Source organism: Telmatherina bonti, assembly GCF_933228915.1.
Source record: "Telmatherina bonti genome assembly, chromosome: 6".
In the NCBI taxonomy this organism is placed as follows: domain Eukaryota; kingdom Metazoa; phylum Chordata; class Actinopteri; order Atheriniformes; family Telmatherinidae; genus Telmatherina; species Telmatherina bonti.
Genome location: NC_136624.1, coordinates 40685914 through 40712110, shown reverse-complemented (window position 1 = coordinate 40712110; position 26197 = coordinate 40685914). Strand labels below are relative to the sequence as shown.

The following is a 26197-nucleotide window of genomic DNA, read 5'->3' as shown; positions in this document are numbered from 1 at the left end:
CTAACGCGGTGTCGTGTTCCGGTCAGCTAGTTGCCATGTCTTCGGTTGTCATGGTGATCTTCGGAAAGTTTCAGCCCGACGTTTGTTTTCCTTCTTTCAGCCACAAATCTTTCATTAAAACTTATCACTTTGCTTACACAAGGGCCAATCCATTTGACACTAGTCGTGAACTATAATGTAAAACAACCATATAAACAGGAATATAGATCAACTTTACACACAGACATACACGTAGAAGCCGCATTCGGACTTGTCAGGCACCTCAACGCGGCCACCATGTCGGGCAGGTGTTTCTGGCAGCAGCCAGATCCGGTAGAACACCGGTCCCACCAGGTCTAACACCAACAGGTCAAACCTGGTGGCGCAACAAGAAGTTAAAAAACTTTAAAACACCAATTCAACCAGTTTATGTCAGGACAAGAAAACGAAAGATGTTTCTGTTAGTACACACCTATGTCTCAGTTTTAAACATATGTAGGCGATTACAGGTTAAGAAATGAATTGTGGAAACGTAGATCCGGGTTCAGAGTTCGTCCCAAGTCTAAAGTCTGAATCCTCCGTCCCTCCAACACTTTTGTAGAATACAACAGTCATTGTGGAAATGTGTCATTTGTGAATGGGTGGTTTTTATGAGAAACATCTAAATTTCAGCCTTTGTCAGACCTGATAAGATTAAAATCAAGTTTTTTTTATCAGTTTGTGGTGTTTATCTGTTCTAAGATATCCCAGACAGGTTTCTCTCGGAGGTTTCGCTACAGTCACGCCAAGCTGAGATCAGACCCACCTGTTGAAGTGTTGTTTATAAACACACACACACACACGTACGTACATACATACATACATACATACATACATACATACATATATATATATATATATATATATATATATATATATATATATATATATATATATATATATATATATATATATATATATATATATATATACGCACACACATACACAAACTAGAACAAATTCACTGTATTTATGCATGCGTGTGTGTGTGTGTTTTAGTAAGTGATATACTATGCTGTGCCATAAATATGTGTGTGATATCTCAAATAAACAAAACGGCTGGAAAACTGTCTGAAAATGCAGTGAATTCATAGTTCATAATTAAATCTTCTGTTCGGAGGCAGCGCGCACGGCTTCCCAAGATGGCGGCTGCGTTGACGCGTGGACCCGTCTGCAACGCAAGATGGCGCCACTGGCTCACCATGTTCCCGGGTAAAAAGCCCGCCTGACCTGGTGGTTTTCTAAAGCAGTTCTAAAATGTCTCTGAAAAACAATATTTCTGTGGTTTCTCTACTTGCTTGTACACATAACCTATTTAAGTTTCGTGTCACTGTCTTTTTTTTCTGTCTGTAAAGCGTCTTGAGATGGCATTGCCGTGATTTGACGCAATATAAATAAATAGATAAATAAATAAAGTTGTCTTTAAGGGTTTTCTATTATCTTGTATGAAGATAAAAGATAATTTTCAGTCTATACTAGCGTCAGATCTAGTCTCCAGCTTAAAACTGCTTGCGTCATCTAGACTCGGCATAGTTTCTACCTTAAGTACCGTTTTATTTCTATTACCGGTGTCATGTGAACACACTGAAGATGAGTTTTCAGAATTTTTGGACAAACTATTTTTCTATCAAGAACACAAATCAGTAGCACTTGATCCCCATCATCTCATATGATGTTGGGAATGAAGGTTTTGTTTCCAGAGTTGTTTTGCAATCTAAATGACTTGATTGTGCCTCATTTAGATTTATTACTCACTTGGATAAAAAAAACAAAAAACAAAAAAACAACTCAATCTCAGATGAGAAATGTGAGCTTCTATCATAAATACTATCCATTACAGCTGCAAAACAAGAGGTGTAAAGGAGATGTGACAGCAGCATCTGACTTCCATTGCCCCAGAGGCCGAAGTGTATGTTTGGAGAGGGTTGGAGGAGGGGGATCTGCTAAGCTTACAAAAACTCATCCAACAGCCATGGGAGAGCAGGAGAGGGAGCACGGTAATAACCTGTGGATCTCTTCTCCCTGAGTCAACATAAAGTCTCTGTGTTTATTTTTCATTATTTCCCAGAGGCAGAAGAGGCCTCTACACACAATCCCATCCACGCTACACCATTCTTCTTAACAGCTCTTTTTCTTGAAAATTTACCATTGCTGCAAAGAGCAAATGGCATCGCCATTCTGCTTGTCAGATGGAGAACAAACAGCAGGCTCCAGCCAGACGGATCATCCCATGTTCTAAATGTGTCTCTGAGAATTGTTTGTGTCATCACTGACAGGGTTGTTATTACAGGCCTTCCAGTAGATGTGACTGAGGTTTGGTGAGATCACAGATGGCAGCAACAGCTGGATGATGGATAGCGGCCAGATTACTTCTCTTCATGTGCTGAGCGCCGTGAATCAACTGTGAGAGTAACCTAACTATGAGCGAGGAAAGGTGAGGAAAGGTCACGTGCCACCTGCAGAACATGCACAACGTCATTACACAGCCGTAAAAAGACCTGTTAGGGCAGTCTGTTACAAACACACTGTTTACACACTGAGCTGATGCACCGAAAGGCGTTTTACACGACTGACTGGTGTGGCAGACACATGGCCCCGTGGAGTGGCTGCCATAAAAACACTGATGCTGTGCTATAGGCTACCTGACAGGACCTGATGCTGCCATTTGACATTTTCATCCACCTGCTACAGGTTCCAGTGCTTTGACAGTTTCATACATGTACACACACACACACACACACACACACACACACACACACACACACACACACACACACATATATATATATATATATATATATATATATATATATATATATATATATATATATATATATATATATATATATATATATATATAATTAAAACAAAATAAAACCATACCCTCTAGATGTCATTTAATACACGGTCTTACTGCATTTTTGTGGCAGTCGTGGCCGAGTTCTGGCAGACTCTCACAGGTTTCGTCAACGCTGCTGCTTAAAGCCACATTTGAGCCAACTTTCTGTAACCGTTTTATCATTTTACATCCAGATGTTCAAAGTGACTGATGATGATCAGAGCAGCTCATTCAGGACCAAACCAGAGGCAGTTATCATCGCTCATCATCGCCTCGTAGTTACTTCTCTTCACAAATCAGATCCCAGCTTTTCACCTGCTGCTGCAGTTGCATCGCTTTCTTGACGGTGTTTGCTGAAGTGTCTGCATACAAACTGAGCTCCTGCCAGCCCATCTGCACCAGCAGCGGGGTTCTGGACGGCCCGCGTTGACAACGGCGATGCCAAAGTAAGCTCCATGATTCACAGACAATGTTGTGCCAATCTGCGGATTTCAACACACCAACAACACACACACCCAAACGAAACGCGTGTTTCCTCATGGGTTGCAAAGTAAAGCTGGCGTCGTCTCTTCTGGGCTTGAACGTGTTCCTGTGCGTTCTGTACGGGTGTCGGTGGACAGTTTGATGCAGCATTTAGCTGTGAATGAGGGCAAAGTTTACTGTGGGATGAACTGCTTGCCTTTTGGGGTTATTCATTACCGTCAACAGGAAAAACAGACACATATTCTGACCACTGCAAACTTTTTAAGTCATCAAAAGCAGTTTTTCCTCCCCAGGCTCAACTTGGCACTCGGCGAGAACATAGCGTGTCACAGAGCAGCAAACGTGGCTCTTTGACTTTTGTCATGGGAGACACTCAAACCCCGTGGCCTTGACGCAGGTGAGACCCTTGCCGGCAGTTTGCACCTGTAATCTGAAGAGCTGAGGTCACACCGAGCACTTGGGACTGCTTGTTCTCTTTGTTTTTCATACATAACTCCCTCCCTCTGTTGTATCTGGTGTCTCTCTTCTATCTCTCGCCTTCTGTGTCTGTCCTGCGACAAAAAGCCAGGCTGGGAACCAGAGCCGCTACAGGTGGCGAGAGGATGTGCGAAGTTCAACCACAGTGAAATGTGAGAAAGAGAGCCAGCCAGGAAAACAATTTCTTCTAATGGCTTCCAGAGGAGGCAGACACCCACCCAGATGCAACCTGCAGTCTTTTCTTTCTGAACTTCTTGCTAAAAGTGAATCTTACATTGTTTTACCTAAATGGCAGCATCATTTGTTCCATTTTGGGGGAAAGGAGGCAGGTTCAAACCCTGATGGAGCAGAGCTGAGCGCAGCGGGACTCCAACAGAAGAGTCAGAAAGCCCACGTCACCGTGACGTCTGGCTCTCGGTTCTCTGCTGAAACTTTCCACGCTTTGAGTGGCGCTCCTGCTCCAACGGGAAAGCCACATCCACACTGTTTACCAGAGTTAAGATGAAAATTTAAAGGAACAAATTATAATCTGTGTAACAACTGCTGTCCCAGCTAGCTCCAAATTCCCTCTCAAGACCATCCAGACACCAGAACGGGATTTATCTCCTGACTGTGAGCTTCATCCATCATGTCAACACGTCTCTGTTTATACGTTATGTTCTCATGTGCAAAGCTAATGCTCTCATGGGATGTACACCTGAAAACACCTGCGATAAGGTTCCTCTTCTGCGTCTGTCTGGATCCAGTTAAGTAGGTTTAATTATCCAAAACCTGGCTAACAAGCAGCAAGACGAATGAAACCTGACAGAGACAGTGAGACAAGAGCGTCCAAACGGGGAGAAAAGCCAGTCAGAGATCAGATGGTGGTCTTCATGTTAGAACAGGAACATTTGTCCTGACAGAAGCAGAAGTCTTTATCACAGCTGTTTATGATGAATGACAGAGCCAATATGTTTCTACCACCACTCTCTGACTCAACAGCCTGATCTTCGGTTGGTTGGAAGACCCCCGGGGGGGTCCCTCTGTGAACACTTGGCTTGCAATAGCAATCCTCTCTTCCACATGCGCTCCACGACGTGCACTCCTCTTTCTGTCCGTCATCGGCCTTGTTGGAGGAAGGAGGAGAGAAAGGCTGAAGGGAAGAGGCAGCGTTTGGAGGGGGGGGGGGCAGCTGAGACAGAGGGATGGATGTGGACGAAGGGAGTAGGAAGGCGCTCAGCAGAGCCACTCAGTCTAGACTCCAGATGTGCAGGCAGCAGCAGTGTGGCTGTCCTGCCCCCCCCCCCCAGGCTGCACATGTCCCCACACCGCCTGTAAATCAGCCCAGCCAGGCCTCCGGCAGCACCGCAGCCACAAAACCCCCTCCACCCGGACCCCCAGAGCAGACCGGCCAGCGACAGGCGGACGCCGCTGAGGCCGCCATCACAGCCCCCCCCCCAATGAGATGGAAAGGTTTAAAGGTTACCGCTCTTTTCCACATCCACCTCCTCTGACTCTTTATGTGTGTGTCGGCGAAACGCAGCTGATGCCTGGAACGTGTCTCCATCCTCATTCAGCTCCACCACAACCTGCAGCCCTTCCAGACTGCACACCCACTGCAGGATTCACAGAACGTTCCCCCCGATTCCTGCTGAATGCCACTCTGTGTGTGTGTGTGTGTGTGTGTGTGTGTGTGTGTGTGTAGTCCTTTCCCATCAGTATTCAACACATAATTAGATGTTGGAGCCAGAAGCCGAGCCCAGATATAGTCAGCAATGCGAACCACAAACCAGCGCTGGGAAGCAGATTTCCTACTGGACTCTGTCGGACCAGGAGAAGCTGTTTTAAAGGGGAAACACGGAGTTTCAGCGTAAATCCATCCCAGAAGAGGAGGAGGCCTGAGGAGCTCAGCTGTTCAAACAGGTAGAAACACTGAGGTGTGTTCAGGTTGATCAGGCTGCAGCTCCTCTGAGCAAACAGGTGAGCTGAGGGGGGGGAGACAAGCCACCACAAACATAGTGGGTTAAACACAGAAAAACACCAACTCTCTCAGAGTCCTACATAGAAATCCCAGCTGCAACACCCCTCTCCAGCTGCGGTTTGCACCCAACAGCACTTGCATCCAGGTGGAGCTGCTCCACGTCTCTTCACACAGCTCGGACCTCTGACCGAAGCGTCATCAGAAGCTCATGTTACAGAACGAAGAGTAGAAGATCCTAGAGACACGAAGACTGGGAGACGGATCTGGTTTCAGAAGATCTGTCACACTCCAGCAGCGTTGCTTTCTGGGATTAAATAATGATAATTCTCCTACAGACATTAAACACGAGGCAATAAAAGCTTCGTCGTCTCCAGCTTGGTGCATATTTACTGTTGGTGGAACAGGAAGTAGAAACATTTTCTCATGTTTAAAACGTCTAAATGTCACAAAGCAGATGGTGGCTTTGACTCCGAGCTGCTTCCACAGTTCGAGTTTGTGTTGCAGGGATCGACCAGGCCAGTCGGGTCGTGCATGTGTAGCGTGCATGTGTAGCGTGCATGTGTAGCGCGCACAACAGCAAGAGGACATGAAAGACTGCAGGCCTGGAATTTACCTCCTGTATACACACACACACACACACACACACACACACACACCGCCGGCAACATGACTCCCTGCGTCTGTCTCTGAACTGAATGAAAGTAAATAAAAAATAAAACAAAATGAAATATGAACTAATAAACATCTGGCCTGATGCTGATGCGACGAGACGATACGTTTGGGATCCATCTGCACCAGCAGCCAGGCCCCCCCACGTCCACAGCAACCACCCAGATGACCGCCGGCCGGGCTCCATCCCACAGCCGTAAGGCCGCGACGCAGGACCTCCTGCCACCCAGACCGGGGTGATCACCATGGCAACGACCCCCAGATCGAGCCGGCAAAGGCCCCAGCGTGGAGGACTACCATCATAGGATCAAATGTGATAAAACGATCATAGTTCTTATTAAGAGGCGTGTAACCGTAGAGCGACGACAGCCAGACCTGACTGTCCTTCTCTTCAAGCCCGACAATCTTCATTATAGATGGATCATCACTCAGTTATTTCTGAGCAATCTATTGCTGTAATTCTACCGATCATGTTTCGGTTTTACTTCGTACATGTTTAAATAAAAGATTCTGACCTTCTGCATTCTTCAGGGCCAGAAGAGCCCACCAACACAGACTTCACTGCTCGCTACAGCCTTCATGTTGCACCACCAGAGGGCCACATACTCCATCTCACTCCCTCTTGGAGGTCTGCAAGTCAGGCGTCTCTGAGTCTACATGTGTGTATTTACACCAGTGCTAGCATGCATGAGCGATCCTGAGAGAAGACCGTCAGTCAGAGGCCCAGGGCTCTCCCAGTTAATTAGTAGCAGGGCTAGGCCCCTAACAAACCCGCAGAAGTCCCTGGCTAGCAGTCATCTTGTGAAGCGTCGCTGCTGCACATAGAGCCGTTCCAAGAGCTTTTCTGAGGCTGTCTGGCCTCGTCTTATCTGATCTGACCCAGCTCATGCGCCTCCTGGGACATCATGTTTCCTCTGGTGCATTCCTAGGTGTGCATTTGAAGACATGCATGCTGGAATGTGGTTATAACGGTAAATGTTTGTGTTAGACGTCAACCAGGCCAGTGTGAGGTCGCCGTCAGCTGTAACAAGGCTGGAGGTTGTCATGTTACTGATGGAAGGCAGCGGAAACGGCTTCGTGTCCATTTCACTCAGGATTCAAGAGGCGAATAATGTCCCTCGGGCCGGCTCTGTTTCTCTCTTTATGAGGGTTAAAACCACACCAACATCATGTGACCAGTTTGTTTCCAGTAAAGATGGCACCGTGCAGAACAAACAACAGCAAATTTCAGAGTTTTAGAAAAGAAAACAGAGAAAAGCTTTAATAAGTTGGAGCAAGTAGAAAACCTCCCAAACTCGACGTGGCTACCTTGGATAGACCACAGTTTTGGTAAAACCTTGCGAGAGGAGTGAGAGTTTAGCTTGAGGCTAACGCTGTTCAGTGGAAACAACTGCAAATCGCAATTGTTTGTCAAAACGTACAAATATTGCTTTCATTTAGCAGGAAATGTAATGGAAATGTGCACACCATCCCGTGGGTGTGAGTGCGTCCTCCTCCTGCAGGAGACGCTTTCTGTCCTGTTCCATGCTACTAAGCAGCGACGCATCGGTACTTCCCGCCACGCCGCTGCTCCTCTCTCTGCAGCGACCGTCCGCACACAGGTCGGCTACAAGGCTTGTTTTTACCCACTGTCTCCCCCAGGGGTGACCCCTCACTTCCCCAAACACACACACACACACACAGATGCACACAATCACACATTTTAGCACACAATGTTGACACAGCCCACTCCCCTCCTCCTTTTTGCCTTCTTGATCCTCATCCCTGCGCACACACACACACACACACACACACACACACACAGTGCTGTTTGGTGGAGATCAGAAGCCCAGCTCGGAGGCCCCACACCTGGGCATGTTTGCGGAGGAAGCGGGCCCTGGGCGGGCGGCGCTCCATGCGCCTGTCGACTGGCTCCACCAAGTCTGGCCAGCTGTGCTCCTGGCCTGGCCTCGCTGTGGGGGCTGTGCAGCTGGGAAAGGCATGTTTCCCAAAAGAGGAGAAAAAAAGGACGGGGAGGGGAGGAGGACGCAGACAGAGAAAAAGAGAAAGGTTATTTCGAGCTCATTACACATTCATCCCTGGGATTTTCTGAAGCATCTGTTTTGGTATGAAGAAACGTCCAGTTCAGCCGTTCCTCTGAATTCTTCATCAGTTTTGATGATTTTTAACAAAAAGAGAAAGAAAATAAAAACTTGGCTGGAGTCGACACATTCCCAGATACGCATGAATCTTTTCTCCGGTTGTGTTTTCCAAACAGGCCGCTCTGGTCTCCTACAGATGTTTGATGAATGCAGATGTTGTGGAGAGACGCCGGGTTAACGCACACGTGCACACACATGCACGACCTGCTGCAGCTTTCGCCTTTTCAGATGTCGCCTCTTCCTGTGTGTGGACTCGGTCCGCTGCATGGGGAGCTGCTGAGTCCAGCTGTAGGCGAGGTGGAACCACTGCAGGCCAGGCCGGACCAGGCCGGGCCGGACCAGGCCGGACCAGGCCGGACCAGGCCAGGTCAGGCCGGGCCGGACCAGGCCGGGCCAGGCCAGGCCAGGCCGGGCCAGACCAGGCCAGGCCGGACCAGACTAGGCCGGGCCGGACCAGGCCAGGCCAGACTAGGCCGGGCCAGGCCAGGCCGGGCCAGACTAGGCCGGGCCAGACCAGGCCGGGCCAGGCCAGGCCGGGCCAGACCAGGCCAGGCCAGGCCGGGCCGGACCAGACTAGGCCGGGCCAGACCAGGCCAGACCAGGCCGGGCCGGGCCAGACCAGGCCGGGCCAGACCAGGCCAGGCCAGGCCGGGCCGGACCAGACTAGGCCGGGCCAGACCAGGCCAGGTCAGGCCGGGCCGGACCAGGCCGGGCCGGACCAGGCCGGGCCAGGCCGGACCAGGCCAGGTCAGGCCGGGCCGGACCAGGCCGGGCCAGGCCAGGCCAGGCCGGGCCAGACCAGGCCAGGCCGGACCAGACTAGGCCGGGCCGGACCAGGCCGGGCCAGACTAGGCCGGGCCAGGCCGGGCCAGACTAGGCCGGGCCAGACCAGGCCGGACCAGGCCGGGCCAGGCCAGGTCAGGCCGGGCCGGACCAGGCCGGGCCAGGCCAGGCCAGGCCGGGCCAGACCAGGCCAGGCCGGACCAGACTAGGCCGGGCCGGACCAGGCCGGGCCAGACCAGGCCAGGTCAGGCCGGGCCGGACCAGGCCGGGCCGGACCAGGCCGGGCCAGGCCGGACCAGGCCAGGTCAGGCCGGGCCGGACCAGGCCGGGCCAGGCCAGGCCAGGCCGGGCCAGACCAGGCCAGGCCGGACCAGACTAGGCCGGGCCGGACCAGGCCGGGCCAGACTAGGCCGGGCCAGGCCGGGCCAGACTAGGCCGGGCCAGACCAGGCCGGACCAGGCCGGGCCAGGCCAGGCCAGGCCGGGCCGGACCAGACTAGGCCGGGCCAGACCAGGCCAGGCCAGGCCGGGCCGGGCCAGACCAGGCCGGGCCAGGTCATGCAGATCATGACCTGCATGCAAACAAACTAGAGGTTTCAACCTGATCACCTTGATTGTGACTAAGATGGAAATTGTGTCAGAACGCCTCGTTTTTTATATGTTGTGGAAGGAATAAGGAGCTTCTGGAAGCTTCCAGACGCAGTGAAACAGTTTCTGTTAGCACGGCCCAAAGTCCCGACTAGAAACCCTCAGCTGCCTTCTTCTTATCTCTTGGCCAAATTCACAACTTTTAATTCCTCTTTCATTCAGCATATATGTTAACAACTACCTGGTTGCCATGGTTTCCCTGACAACCGATGTCAGGGGGGGTCGGGGGGGGGGGGGGTTCAACCGTCTCCTGTTGCCATGACACCCGGCCCGGTGGAGCCCGGCCCGGTGGGGCCCGGCCCGGTGGGGCCCGGCCCGGTGGGGCCCGGCCCGGTGGACCTGACCGCCTGCTGTCCAGGTGGACAGAAGGGAAGAAGCGACGTACGGACCAGAGAGAGAAAGACGAGGAAACATCACGCTACGTTTCAGAATGAAAGGGTTAAAATCAAAGTGAGGATAAAGTTTGAGACGTTTTGTCGGCTTAAATCTGCCCTGTCCTCCCGTCTCACTGCTTCGCTGCCTGTTTCTGTTTGTACACCCTCTGGTGCCCCCCCCCTTCCGGTTCTCGGCCAAGCGGGACTGTGAGGTTCTAGATGAAGACAGAATCCGTCTGGTTCTGTCGTGTCTGACATGGTTTTGCTGCGGACCGTCTGGTGTTGGAGCTGTTAGGTCCGTTTCCTTCATCGGTCCCAGAGGATGATCCGTCTCTGGAGGATCTCCTTCGCTTTGCTTCGTCACAACATCAACCTGCAGCGCTGAGTAAATGAGGAAAGATCCTCTGAAAAAGTCCTGAGCCAAGCAGAAAGGATGAAAGATCTCCCCAGCTGTCTGAGCACCAGGAAGTCTCTCCCAGAGTCAGCTTCATCACAGGCGCAGCACAGGAAGTCCGACAAAAAGAAGAGGAAGCCAGCAGCAGTTGCAGGAAGTGCATTTTTGCAGCTTCGGCTCCATGAAGTCTGGACCCTGAGGGGAGGGAGGAGGGGGAGGAAGGGAGGCCGCCCAGCTGAACAGCAGAGTGTGAGAGAGGAGGAAAGATCAGGGCGTAGTGACGGCTGTGTGTCATTTACTGAGCGCCTATAAAACGAGCCTGGCACCAGGGAGGGATGTTCCCCACGCTGCGGCGCCAGGCGCTACGCTTCAAACCACCAACTTCCTCTCAGCCTCCACAAGCAGCAGGCTTCTCCTGCAGAGTCCGACATGCGTCTCCACAAAGCATGGAGTCACACAATGCTGCCTTTCAGCCGCTCCAGAGAAGCTCCGGACAAACAGATCAGCTGCTGCAGCAACATCCCACACACACCTGTGTTCACACATCTCAGTGTTTTGCATGTAAATAGAGAGTGTTGCTGTGCCGAGGAGGTGCTAACTTCCTCTCTGCTTTGCACCTGGACCAACTGTTCATCTGCATGAAAGGAAAGTCACGGGGGGGGTGAAGCAGAACTGCAGGGACGGAGGGAAAAGATGGAGCATCGCAGGTATCAGCAGCTAAACTTTGCTTCACATTTATTTCCTGATTTATTTGTGTTTCTTAAATTCATCAAAAGATAAAAAAGAAGAAACTGCATTGGTCCGTTCCTCGGTTTTAGACAAGATCTAACAAAAAGCTGAACATGGATATGTTTCCGTCATCTCATCTCCCTGCAACCAGTTCGTCCTCCTGCTTGTCCTTTATCATCCCAGCTGATAAACCACAAGCAAGAAGTCAGATTAAATATCTGTGCTTGTTGTCAGAGGTTGTGTGGACCTTCTAGCTGTATCACAGCCTCATCAAGGTCACAGCCTGCTTCTTCAGATGGGACGCTGTCATCCAGGAGTCAGCCATAACATTTAGCTTGGACTCTTCCAACAGTCATAATTCAGCAGAGCTTTAAAAGCAAAAGCTGATTTAAAAAACGATGAGCGGCTCGCGGCCAGCCGGCTCACCGCTCTATGTTTGGTCATTTCTGCTGGCGTTCAGCGACTTTGCCGAAGCACGTGTTCTTTCAGTCTCATTCTCAGCAAACGCTGTGATCACCTTGCCTTGGCGTTCCACGGGCCTTTCAGTCGGAGCACAAAGAGGGGGGGGGGCATTAGTCCAGCAGAAAAGCCTCAGCCTTGGCTCCTTAAAGAAAGCAGAGGTTTAGCTCTTTCACTTCCACTGCATTGTTATGCTAAAGCACAGCTTGGAAATAAGAGGAACCATTAGCATCTGAAGAAGAGCCAACATCTGAGGGAAACATGTCTTTAAAGCCCCAAAGAAAAGAATCAATGCTGTCTCTCCTTCTCATTTTCTCCTTCTGAAGCTCACTCGCTTGTCTCCCAACTCAGCTCCCATCCCGAGCCTTTACAAGCCCATTTCTCCTTTATTTCTGCTTCTGCTGGCTCTTTTGGCGCCAAGAGAGGACAAGAGATGTGCATGGGGCTGGGGGGTTGCCATTATCCAAGGGAATATACTGGCCCAGTTTAGTGGAGATGCAGGTTAGCTTGAAGATCATAGCGGTCAGGAGCAGCTGTTGTTTCACACGTCATAGAAAGTTTGACTTGTTGGACGTTGTCTCAAGAATTTCACACTTATTCAGAAAATATGAACTTGCTTTTGATAAAATGGGAGTAAATGATGAAAACTAGCGACGGCATCAGACCTTAGTACCCAGCTGTAGATATGTCTTCACAAGCAGCTTTGGGAAAAAATCACTTTCCCACTGGATTTCATGGAAACGTCTTCTGACTGGTAGTGTACACATCACTGTGATACTACCGAGCATCTTTATGACACCAGTTGAGACTCCATTCACACTGCAGCACATTTCTTCCCAGATGTGACTCGTCAAACTTATTAATGACAGTCTGAACGACGCAGAAGCGCACCCAGGCTGTCTAATGTGGTCCTAAATGGGATTCTTATCCAATCTGTGTGGAAGTGACCTCTGACATAAACATCACTAACTTTCAAATATACTTACTGTGTTGTTGTCTTTTCCTGATTGAAATGAAAACACTGAAAACACAACAGCATCACTTCAAACCAATAAAAGAAGGTAAAGATGGAAGGGAGAGGCGGGTCGGCTGGCGGTTTTACATCAACAGGTCGGGTTTCACTGGAGATATCTGCTGACATTGTGTCGGGTTTGGTGATCATGCTAACGGGTTCGGGCAGGAAGGGTGCATATACGAACCCGGCTGCAGCGTCTGTGCACGTTTCTGTACTAAAATAGACTGTTGTTAAAATGTCTTCTCTCCTTTTTCTCAGTCTCCTCATTTCACAGACCGACCCGACGGACAGACAGAGGACACGTCCACATCAGCCGTTCTGATTAGAGTCCATTTGTCGGAAAGTCGCTTCGTTTGGGGAAATGGGAACGCACCAAACAATTCCTGATTCAGACCAAAGTACCGGACTCGGTCCGCCTACAAACGCAGGTCTGGGCCCGTTCCAAGCGGACCAAATACAGGAAGCGGACTACAAACCAAGTCCCTTCCTGCATGTGGCGTAGCATTGCATTGTGGGTAAATCCATAGCGATGGCGTTAAGGGTCCTCTGCCTCGTCTGGTGTTCATACTGCGTCCATTGTTGCAGTGGATTTCTGCAGGATACTTGCATAAGACACAATAAAAACCCAAAACAGCCATAGTTTGGTCTCCATGTTTAACTGGCAGGTGGAGGAAACAGAGTTTTCTTCTTCACGCCGGTCTGGTCCTCTCTTCTGCTAAATACTAGTGCAGCGCCACCTCTGGTGGGAATGGGGAGATATTATTCTAATGGTTTGGCTGGTTTCACCAAAGTGCAGCGTGAACACGGTCTGCATGGATACACCCCCCTACAGCTGGACCCCAACCGGACCCAGTCTAGCGGACCGTCCTGATGGGAATAGAGCCTCAGTTAGCCTGAGGAATCCTGCTTTAACATCATGATGGACTGTGTTCCTCTGCTACAGCGTTTTCCCAAACTGACTTAACTTGTTTTAACTGGTTTGTTTTGACTCCAACTGGTTCCTGATTGGCATCAGGGAAAAAGCACCACACACTGTGGGGCAGGGGGTCCTGAGGACCTGGACTGGGAACCGCTTCCATACAGTGCCATCGCAGCTCTGACAGAGTCCAAATGTGACGCGAGCAGAGCGCAGAACAATCCTGATACCTGGTTAATGGAACTGCTGCTGCAGTCAGAAGTCGGCCGGGATGATTCAGCATCTTGGCTGGGATCACGTGGATGTTCCCCCCGGATCCCAGCTGGACATCCTGACGATAAGAGATAAAAACTAACTTTGGGTAAAATGCAGGAAGGCCTTCAGATTTGCTGAGTCACTCGAGCATCACAAGCAGACAAATCCCGACCGGATCCCAGTGGAGCGCTGGCATGGGAGGGGGGCTGTGGGCAACAACAAGCCATCACCAGCCGACGGTGATAATCACATGACTCTGACAGGCCTTTTGGTTGAGCTGACATACTGAGCTGTTCGGAGAAGAATGACTAAGTTATGCACCTGCCTTGCTGTCAGGAAAACACGGCCAGCACACTGACAGGAGGGACGGGGGGGTTGAGAGGGGTTTCCAAGGACGGGGAGATGTTGTGAAATCATCCTGCCATGTGGCCAGCACAGCTGCACAGGGAGTCAATCTGTCTGTGTGTAACAGCATGAATCACCCGAGGAGTTCCTCAGAAGTCAAATCACACTTTCAGTTCGCCTCGTTTCTCTCTCACACACACATTTCCCTCCCTCCTCCCTGCTTCACCCTCCTCTACCTCACCGCCGTCATCACAGGTGCAAGCTGTGAAGTAAGCTTTGTCCACATGTGCAACAGCAGAACTGTCTAATCTCACAAACACGCCACGGTGATCACAATGACTAAATGCAGGAGGCGTCCGAAGCGTCCTCATCAGGATGACATCACATATAACACACTTCCTGCAGCTAACCTGCTGCACTTTGCTGTCCGACTGCAGCAGCAGAGGCGTCGCCATCCACACGGCTCACGAGCTTCTTTACATCACGGAGAGGTTTTCATCAACGCCAGACTTCTGACTTTCAGGCGGTTTGTTCTGATCAGCATTACAAGCTCTTCATCAGGAAGTAAATCTATGTGACCATCAGCAGCGTAAAGTGCTCCCAGTCCAGAGGTGGCAGTTCCTGGTCCAGAAGGTAAAAGTCCTGTTTGGTTTGGCGGCTGTTCCGACCAAACCAGCTGAACTTCATGAGCAGAGTGTATCTGCCAGGTAAACGAGTTAGTGGTGTTAAGGTAAACGATAGGTAACCTAGGTAAACGTTAGGTAAATGAAGTGTTAGTGAAAACACCTGTTCTAAATGTTCAGGTAGATCCATAAACATGGCAGAACTTCTACTTTCTGGACCAGGAACTGCCACCTCTGTCCGAGTGCCAACATTCACACGTCGTCCTCCTGGATGGACGTTCGCGTCCCTGAGAGTCTGGTGCAGAGGAAGGGTCAGTTACCCGAATTCCCTCCTCATGCATCAGTATCGGTAAAAATGAAAGAAGAAATCATGATTAGAGTTTTCCATGTGCCCCTCTGATCGGTTTCGCTTCATATTTGTGTAAACGGCGCTCTGTGTGAGACGTCATGTGGTCTGCGTTGCGTTCATCGATGTAAACAACCATGAAACATAAATAAATACATAAAGATCAGAAGTAGTTGGTGGGGGAGACATGCCCCCCTACACCCTCAGTCCACACTTCAGCTAAGCCTGGATACATGCAGACTTCACCGAAGTCCCACAATTCATTGCTGCATGTGACGCTTTGAACCAAAAAGGTAGAAAATGGCGGCGTTTAGCGTTGGAGCTCCTGGACCAGCAGAAGCCCACAGCTTAAACGGAGGATTGGAGCGACTGCACTTCGCTTCTTTATTGTTTGTTCCAGTTTCTTCATCTTTTTCAGACACAAAGTGTAGAAACGATGAAAGCATCGCTGTTTTCCAGCACTTGTTAGCTGCCCACGCCAACCGCTACGCGCCCACAGAGAGGACGGTGGGCTGCACGGCGACAGAGTCCCTTTCATATAATACAGGGTTCCTGCAGGTTTTACTAGTTGGACCTTTCTAAGACACAGAACAGAACATTTCACGGCTACACTGCCAAACATGAATGACTTAATTTACATCAGCAGGGACCGATGACGACCTGTGTGTTCATGCTAAGCGCGGAGATTTGCTTCACTTCAGCAGCTTGATCCCAGAAACACAGATCCCCCAAAAGATAATGTCCCAAAGGTTTGGCAAAGAGTTTAACGTCCTGGGCAGCGAGGGCTTGGTCCGGCCCAACGCTTGGTCTGAAGCCGCGGCACAAAGGACTTTCATCAGCAGAAACGTTCTGTAATCACTCAGTAGAAGAACTTTTATTAAAGCAGCGTTGGAGGAAAATGAGCAGAATAAACCATCGTCCAGCAGCACGTCGTCATCGTTGTGGCTGAACGTGACTCTCTGACGGCGGACCATGTCAAGTGGAGACGTCTCTATCAGTCGAGGCTTCCGATGCTGAACTGACAGAGAAACAATGATTTAATGCAGCCATGCTGGGCGGACTGTGCCCCCCGTGTGCCTCAGGCCTCACCGTCCTGCTCTGTGTGGTCCACTCGCCCCCCCACACCCTCATCCAGCAAGGCCGGGGAGGGCGCTGCTTCTCCTGCCTCCTTCATATCAGCAGTGCTGGAATGGAGGGGAAGGGTGGGGGTGAGAGGGGGGGAGTGCTGGGTCTCCCTAGTTGCCAAGCGAAGACCATATGGGCGGCTCACTGGTGTTAGTGGGGGCCCGGGGCAGTTCCCAGAATTCACATGATAATGAAGCCCGGGGCCATTCATGGCGCTGGCCTAAAGCTGGGGCTAAGAGCTTTTGATAGCCCCCAGCAGCCTGTAGGCCTGCCCTCCCCAGGCCCAGCCAGCTTTCCTGCCAGGCACAAACCACCTGTTTGATTTTCCCACAGCGGAGGGAGGGGGGGGGGGGGGGGGGGGGCGGCAGCAAGGGAATGTCTCCCTCTTACTTTGTCACTGAGTGTGTACTTCCCATTCACTTCCTCTTTATAATCCCAAAGCCCTCCCCTCACGTGCACGCACACACATGCATGCAGGCGTGCACCCAAACACACGAGAACAAACCTAGATGCACCCCCCCCCCCTTTGTTAAAAACTCTCCGGAACAATCCGGGGAGAAGAATGAAGTTTAGAAGTAGGGCACCTTCTGCTGCATCCAAGTTTCACACAAACGGATTCCTGGAAGGAGAAAAGCCGGGCGCTCCTCGGCTCGCCGTGGGAACCGGAGGAGGATCTGCGCCGGCCAGCATGGAGACGCCAGCCTGGCAGCAGAACGCCGGCTCAGCGGAGGCGTGGACATGAGTGGGCCAGAGGAGGGGACACCCAGGCAGGAGAGGGAGGAACCTGCGGGGGGGTCGGTGTATGTCTATGAGGAGGACACATTCCTTAGCGTGAGAATGGCGGCGGGACAGATGGCGCCAGGTCTGAAGCTGCAGCACGTGGAGGTTCTGCCGTTTGCCAAAGAAGAAGAAAAAAGGCATTTGCATGTAAAATAGTGACTGAATGCACGTTTTCTTCCCCTGACGAGGTTCTGTGGCGAAGCACTTCCTGTTGGGAAATCAGGTGATGAGATCACACACAGGTGTGCAGGTGTGACGCTTTGTGGCCATTTCCCGGTGTGAGGGTGGGGCAGCGTTCCTGCCGTTTAGCTGAAACGCCGCCTTGCTGGGGGCTAAACACCTGTGCTGCTCTCACAGGTTTCCAGAGAAAGGTGCGGACTGGGGGGGGCGCTTGACTTCACCGCCTACACACCTTCAGCTAAAAGAGGTTTCTGGTTACTGTAGTCCTCTGACTGAACCGCTCCTTTCTACACTTTATTTAGGTCAGGCTCACCGGGGGACTTCGGCTTAGAAAAACATGACAATACCCCCGCTCCGCAACAAAAACACACACCTACACCTGCTGCACCTGCACCGATTCCCACACCAAGCAAAGCGATTCCTCTCGCCGCCGAACAAACAGAAAACAAATGGAGGCGAAACTGGAGCAGCTCAGATCACAGCTGAACCAGCGCTCTCTTCAGATTGGACTGAAGTGTCAAGAGCATCAGGAGGAAGACACAAAAACTCCCCGAGGCCCAAATAACTTGATTATACCAGCGCCACAATCACAACAAAAGTGACGGGCTCAATCTGTTCACTGTCAATGGCGGCGCTCGTTTGTCAAGCCCATCCAAGAGGTTGGTTCTCAGGCGACTCGCACAATGCCCAGTGACAAACAGGAGGGCTCTCCTTTTAGCCCGGCCTGCCACCGGGAAGCCCATCTGAAGTATTAATCTCTTGGTGGAAGAGTGTAGGAGCGGGCCCAGCCATTGTCCCCAGACCCCGTCCTCTGAATGGGGCTTTGTCAGCTCCCCAGCTGCCACTGTCCACGCTGTGGGCTCCCATGTCCCCTGGCCGGCTGACTGGACGCCTCTGTGCAGCTGTGTGTGTGTGTGTGTGTGTGTGTTTGTGTGATGTAGAGAGGTCAGGTGACAAGCCATTTGTCTCACAACACACACACACACACACACACACACACACATGTGGCCTGACACAGGGTCTTCCTTGTCATTTCAGAGTGGTGCGTTTGGTTGCCGTGGAGTTTCTGGTTCCGTCCGTCGATCCGATGGACCAAAATTTCCTCAAAGTCAAAACCATGAATGTTTTCATTAAATATTGATTTTTCACTTCCATCAGCATGAATAATAATAATAATCAGTGAAGACAGAAGCTTTTATTTAACCTGTTCTTCACCCCCCCCCCTCCTCCCCCCCCCCCCCCCCCCCCAACCCAACCCCCCAGGCCTCTTCTGGCTCCCAGCTGGGAACAGCTGGCCTCCCAGTCTGCTTCCAGCGGACCCGGTCCCCGCTGGAAGTCCAGCGGAGGAGGAGACCTTACGGGGCTCCCGGCCGACGACTCGGCGTTTCTCCAGTTTCAGCGTTAACGTGGTCAGTGGTCCAAACTGCTGCTGTGTTTAAGCAGCTAAAGGAAGATGTGTGTGTGTGTATGTGTGTGTGTGTGTGTGTGTGTGTGTGTGTGTGTGTGTGATGACCGCTGAACGGAAACAGGACTCTGGCGTTATTAGATTTGCAACAAGCTGTAACACTGTCTTCCATTGTACATTCCTTCACCCCCCCCCCCCAACTCCCTGAACTACCCCCACCCCTCACACATACACACACTCACACACACACACACACACACACACACACACACACACTAAAGCTGTCTCTCCAGGCAATTGCCACTGGAGTGGAAAGTATTCGAGAGGACAATGGCGGCGCTCTCAATGGGAGCTGTGGCCACCAGTACGCCGTCACCAGCAGATGGGGAGCTAATTAGAAGCCATTAAAGGCTTTGATAGTGTGTGTGGGAACCAGGCTGGGGGGGGGTCTAGAGAACTAGATATAGAGAACTGTCCCCAGGACTCCTCTCTGACGCAGAGCACAGGACACCTGTGGGTTTCTCACTGGGCCGGTGTCCATGCACCCCCCGCCCCAACAGGCTCCAGTCAGTCTGCGCTGTGGATGATACATCTGAACCAGGACTCCCACAGGAAGGGAGACCTGACCACCATGCCCAGAGCCCGGGGGGGGGGGGGGGGCGCACTGGGTGGGGCGCCAGGTGCTGCCAGGCCAAACAGAACACACACACAGGAGCCTCGCCAACTCTTACACTCTCCAAACTTGTACCTTACAGGTCTCAAGTGCCAATCATCTCTCCAATGTGAAACGGGGCGCTACAGGTTTTTCCTACCTGACGCCACGCACCCCCCCCCACACACCTGCACACAGGTGTGATCCTTATCCGGCAAACAGGAAGAGCCTGACTGGGAACTGGAAACTGATCCCGCATCAGACGGCCTGAGTGTGTTCATGTTGAAAACTTCCAGGTAGCGCGGCGTTCTCCTCATAAAAACTCCTCCCTCTTTGTTCTCCTCATCAAACTCCTCCCACTTTGTTCTCTTCATCAAACTCCTCCCACTTTGTTCTCATCAAACTCCTCCCTCTTTGTTCTCCTCATCAAACTCCTCCCACTTTGTTCTCCTCATCAAACTCCTCCCACTTTGTTCTCCTCATCAAACTCCTCCCACTTTGTTCTCCTCATCAAACTCCTCCCACTTTGTTCTCTTCATCAAACTCCTCCCACTTTGTTCTCCTCATCAAACTCCTCCCACTTTGTTCTCTTCATCAAACTCCTCCCACTTTGTTCTCTTCATCAAACTCCTCCCACTTTGTTCTCATCAAACTCCTCCCTCTTTGTTCTCCTCATCAAACTCCTCCCACTTTGTTCTCCTCATCAAACTCCTCCCACTTTGTTCTCCTCATCAAACTCCTCCCACTTTGTTCTCCTCATCAAACTCCTCCCACTTTGTTCTCCTCATCAAACTCCTCCCACTTTGTTCTCTTCATCAAACTCCTCCCACTTTGTTCTCCTCATCAAACTCCTCCCACTTTGTTCTCTTCATCAAACTCCTCCCACTTTGTTCTCTTCATCAAACTCCTCCCACTTTGTTCTCCTCATCAAACTCCTCCCACTTTGTTCTCTTCATCAAACTCCTCCCACTTTGTTCTCCTCATCAAACTCCTCCCACTTTGTTCTCATCAAACTCCTCCCTCTTTGTTCTCCTCATCAAACTCCTCCCACTTTGTTCTCCTCATCAAACTCCTCCCACTTTGTTCTCCTCATCAAACTCCTCCCACTTTGTTCTCCTCATCAAACTCCTCCCACTTTGTTCTCATCAAACTCCTCCCACTTTGTTCTCCTCATCAAACTCCTCCCACTCAGGTGAAACCTTCCTGTCGGAGAAAGCGTCCATCCGCCATGACTCCGCCTCTTTTCATGTTTCATGTTGCTCATCGTCCCCCCCACCATGTGCTGCCATCTTTGTTGTGACGTTGCAGGAAGCAGGAGCTGATGTGTCTCCTCTCCTCCTCCTCCCCTCCTCTCCTCCTCCTCCCCTCCTCCTCCTCCTCTCCTCTCCTCCCCTCCTCTCCTCCTCCACTCCTCCTCCTCCCCTCCTCTCCTCCTCCCCTCCTCCTCCTCCTCTCCTCTCCTCCTCCCCTCCTCTCCTCCTCCTCCCCTCCTCCTCCAGGCTGAAAGGAGCAGCTGTGAGGAGTTATTGTTTCTGTCAGTAGGAAGTTCTGATAGTTTTTGCAGCTGAACAAAAGCTGGGGGGGGGGGAGAGGGGGGGTCCAGACTCTGTGGCTCCAGCCTGGATTTTCTCCCACAATCCCTCCTCCCTCCCATTGTTCTGCCTCCCCCTGCCCCCCCCCCCCCCCCCCCCCCCCCCCCCCCCCCCCAGCTGCGGCCTGGGACAGAGGGCAGAACGAGGAGAGGGAAAGTTTTTATTGGCTTCTGCAACAGTTAACCTGGTTAGTGACGATAACCTGGCCAGATAGTGGGGGGTTACGGCTTCCTCCTCCTGTTCATCCTCCTCCTCCTCCTCCTCCTCCTCTTCCTCCTGTTCATCCTCCTCCTCCTCCTCCTCCTCCTCCTCTTCCTCCTGTTCATCCTCCTCCTGTTCATCCTCCTCCTCTTCCTCCTGTTCATCCTCCTCCTCTTCCTCCTGTTCATCCTCCTCCTCCTCCTCCTGTTCATCCTCCTCCTCCTCCTCCTCCTCCTCTTCCTCCTGTTCATCCTCCTCCTGTTCATCCTCCTCCTCTTCCTCCTGTTCATCCTCCTCCTCCTCTTCCTCCTGTTCATCCTCCTCCTCTTCCTCCTGTTCATCCTCCTCCTCCTCCTCCTGTTCATCCTCCTCCTCCTCCTCCTCTTCCTCCTGTTCATCCTCCTCCTGTTCATCCTCCTCCTCTTCCTCCTGTTCATCCTCCTCCTGTTCATCCTCCTCCTCCTCCTCCTCTTCCTCCTGTTCATCCTCCTCCTCCTCCTCTTCCTCCTGTTCATCCTCCTCCTCTTCCTCCTGTTCATCCTCCTCCTCCTCCTCCTGTTCATCCTCCTCCTCTTCCTCCTGTTCATCCTCCTCCTCCTCCTCCTGTTCATCCTCCTCCTCCTCCTCCTGTTCATCCTCCTCCTCCTCCTCCTGTTCATCCTCCTCCTCCTCTTCCTCCTGTTCATCCTCCTCCTCTTCCTCCTGTTCATCCTCCTCCTCCTCCTCCTGTTCATCCTCCTCCTCCTCCTCCTGTTCATCCTCCTCCTCCTCCTCCTGTTCATCCTCCTCCTCCTCCTCCTCTTCCTCCTGTTCATCCTCCTCCTGTTCATCCTCCTCCTCTTCCTCCTGTTCATCCTCCTCCTCCTCCTCTTCCTCCTGTTCATCCTCCTCCTCTTCCTCCTGTTCATCCTCCTCCTGTTCATCCTCCTCCTCCTCCTCTTCCTCCTGTTCATCCTCCTCCTCTTCCTCCTGTTCATCCTCCTCCTCCTCCTCCTCTTCCTCCTGTTCATCCTCCTCCTCCTCCTCCTCCTGTTCATCCTCCTCCTCCTCCTCCTGTTCATCCTCCTCCTCCTCCTCCTCTTCCTCCTGTTCATCCTCCTCCTCCTCCTCCTGTTCATCCTCCTCCTCCTCCTGTTCATCCTCCTGTTCATCCTCCTCCTCCTGTTCATCCTCCTCCTCCTCCTCCTGTTCATCCTCCTCTTCCTCCTGTTCATCCTCCTCCTCTTCCTCCTGTTCATCCTCCTCCTCCTCTTCCTCCTGTTCATCCTCCTCCTCTTCCTCCTGTTCATCCTCCTCCTCCTCCTGTTCATCCTCCTCCTCTTCCTCCTGTTCATCCTCCTCCTGTTCATCCTCCTCCTCCTCCTCTTCCTCCTGTTCATCCTCCTCCTCTTCCTCCTCCTCCTCCTCTTCCTCCTGTTCATCCTCCTCCTCCTCCTGTTCATCCTCCTCCTCCTCCTGTTCATCCTCCTCCTCCTCCTCCTCTTCCTCCTGTTCATCCTCCTCCTCCTCCTGTTCATCCTCCTGTTCATCCTCCTCCTCCTCCTCCTCTTCCTCCTGTTCATCCTCCTCCTCCTCCTGTTCATCCTCCTGTTCATCCTCCTCCTCCTCCTCCTCTTCCTCCTGTTCATCCTCCTCCTCCTCCTGTTCATCCTCCTCCTCCTCCTCCTCTTCCTCCTGTTCATCCTCCTCCTCCTCCTGTTCATCCTCCTCCTCCTCTTCCTCCTGTTCATCCTCCTCCTCCTCCTCTTCCTCCTGTTCATCCTCCTGTTCATCCTCCTCCTCCTCCTCCTCCTCTTCCTCCTGTTCATCCTCCTCCTCCTCCTCTTCCTCCTGTTCATCCTCCTGTTCATCCTCCTCCTCCTCCTCCTCCTCTTCCTCCTGTTCATCCTCCTCCTCCTGCTCCTCTTCCTCCTCTTTCTGCTCCTCCTCCCCCCAGCCTGGAGGTGAGGATGAGGACACAGGAGGCTCCGCGCGCCGTGCAGGTGAGAGGAGGAGTGTCTCGCGCTGGCGCGCTCTTGTTTGCCGTCTCCATGGAGACCGCCCGCGCGGCGCCAGGCTGACAGGCGTCAGGACCGATGAATGGGTGACGTCACCGCGCTGGCGCCCGCCAGTCTGCTCGCGCACAAAGCTGAGCATGCGCTGCAGAGACATGTGAAGGAATCTGCTGCGCTCGCGCTTTCTTCCGCGCGCGCGCAGGGAGAGACGACATGTTTGTAGAGATTCAGCAGAAACCAGAACCAGAACCAGAAACCAGAACCAGAACCCAGAACCAGAACCAGAACCAGAAGCAGAACCAGAAACCAGAAACCAGAACCAGAACCAGAAACCCAGAACCAGAACCAGAAGCAGAACCAGAACCAGAACCCAGAACCCAGAAGCAGAACCAGAACCAGAACCAGAACCCAGAACCAGAACCAGAACCAGAACCAGAAGCAGAACCAGAACCAGAAGCAGAACCAGAAACCAGAACCAGAACCAGAACCAGAACCCAGAACCCAGAAGCAGAACCAGAACCAGAACCAGAAGCCGAACCAGAACCAGAACCAGAAACCAGAACCAGAACCCAGAACCAGAAGCAGAAGCAGAACCAGAAACCAGAAACCAGAACCAGAAGCCAGAACCCAGAAGCAGAACCAGAACCAGAAGCAGAACCAGAAACCAGAACCAGAAGCCAGAACCCAGAAGCCGAACCAGAACCAGAACCAGAAACCAGAACCAGAACCCAGAACCAGAAGCAGAACCAGAACCAGAACCAGAACCAGAACCCAGAACCAGAAGCAGAACCAGAAACCAGAACCAGAACCCAGAACCAGAACCAGAACCAGAACCAGAACCCAGAACCCAGAACCCAGAAGCAGAACCAGAACAGTGACCCGGTCCAAAACTGTCATCCTGAACTGTGTCTTGTGCAGAAAGGCAGATCTGGACCACTTTGGACTAATTGTCATCAGCCTTCCATCACACACACACACACACACACCTCCCACTGACCCTCCACCTGCAGAGTCCCCACGCCACGGACAGCTGGATTCCCACATAACACCCCCCCCCCCCCCCACCGGATTGTAAACCCAGATAAGCAGCCGGGGATCCTGATTGGCTGAAAGCTCGCTGTAGGACCGCCTCATCAATACAAACGTAGCTGTCTGATTGGCCACCACGCCCCCACTTGGCCACGCCTCGCGCGGCTGCGTGGGTATAAATCCCGCAGCTTCCTCCATGTGGACGTAGCGATCTGTCAACTCTGGCTTGCCGTAGTTCTCCAGGCGAAGCAGCCGAAACTTGTCTGGTTTTTGGGAAGTAAACGTGGAGAAGATGAAGGTTGTTGGATCTACCTGCGCCCTGAAGAGCAAGGTGGGGGGGGAGGGGGGGCTGTCCGACCAGAGCCTGACCATCTCCAAGTGCAAGATGCTGGACGAGCAGATGAGCGTCTTCCTGCAGGACATGAACAGCTGCTACAGCAAGCTGAAGGAGCTCGTGCCCACGCTGCCCACCAACAAGAAGGCCAGCAAGGTGGAGATCCTGCAGCACGTCATCGACTACATCTGGGACCTGCAGGTGGAGCTGGACGACCCGGACCGGAGCCGGCCGCAGGGCGCAGCGCCGCGCACGCCGCTCACGGCGCTCAACGCGGAGCTGGCCAGCATCTCCGTGGAGGTAAATATCCCCAAAACACTCCGCGTGCGTGGACGTGCCACGCGCACTGTTGCGAGCAGCGTGCGTGACCCGCTTGTTGTGTCTCTCCCGCAGAACGGCTGCGCAGACGACAGGATCATGTGCCGCTGAGGCGCGTGCGGCGTCGCCCCCCCCCCCACATCCCGCAGCGGGGAGGGACCGGTTCGGTGGGACTACTGGACCACATCGGCATCCAGAACCCGGAACCCATGGGGACGTCTCCAGTTCCCCTGGCTCTGGGAGCCCGGTTCCTGGTCCATCCACACGGCCGGGTCCAGCTGGGTTCAGACCGGATCCGGGTCCAGCTGGGTCCGGGTCCAGACCAGCCGGCGGACCCTGCAGGCTCAGAGCAGCTAGCTGCTGCAGACTCTAAAACTGTTTCTTCTGTAGAAAAATGGAACATTTTGTAAAAGCAAATAATTTCTCAGATTCCTGAGTGAAGAACTGTATTGTATATTACAATGATGTGGAGATGTTTCCTACCTTATGTGTTTTTATTAAAACCAAAAGCTTTTTAAACAAGAACTCCTGCTTTGTGTCTGAGAGAAGTTGTTTCATCGTCACAATAACTGGAGGCTGTGTGTGTGTGTGTGTGTGTGTGTGTGTGTGTGTGTGTGTGTGGGGGGGGGGGTTAGCTGTTAAGTCATCCAGGTAACTGGGAGCAAACATGATGGTTCCCAGCAGGGGGGTCACATTACAGGAGCTGAACCCAGATCATGGTCCATTCTAATGCCTCTAACGCATGTTACATGTATGTGGAACATGACGTTTATATGTTGGGACATTCCACGTGTTAAAGGAACCACTTTCTGCAGGAATGTTATCAGGAAAGTATTTTCATGGTTTGACGTCATAAAGCGTCTGAAATGTGAAGTTTCTGGCTGTTCCGGCACCGCAGGGGTTAAACTGGATCCTGTAAGATTTATTCTGTCTCCATGTTTTTCCCATTTCCCTGCGGTGCGCCGCGCGCAGCTGCAGCCCCGCGTGCCCGCGGCGTGATTGTGTTTGTGTGATCGCTTTGTGCCAAGGGCAGCGGAGGGCGGGGGGGGCCCAGACTGAGCGGCGCCGCGGCACACCTGGGGAAGTTCAGGTTAAATAGCTGCACATTCCTCCA

General features: G+C 52.2%; 1 protein-coding gene across 1 annotated transcript; it reads left to right on the top strand.

The window, feature by feature from the left end:
* Positions 1–24656: 24656 nt before the first annotated feature.
* On the top strand, positions 24657–25596 carry id1 (inhibitor of DNA binding 1, HLH protein). The gene is made up of 2 exons (XM_079242200.1): positions 24657–25065; positions 25159–25596. The coding sequence occupies exons 1-2, from the start codon at positions 24724–24726 to the stop codon at positions 25192–25194; spliced, it is 378 nt and encodes a 125-aa protein (XP_079098326.1). The 5' UTR covers positions 24657–24723; the 3' UTR covers positions 25195–25596.
* Positions 25597–26197: the final 601 nt, after the last annotated feature.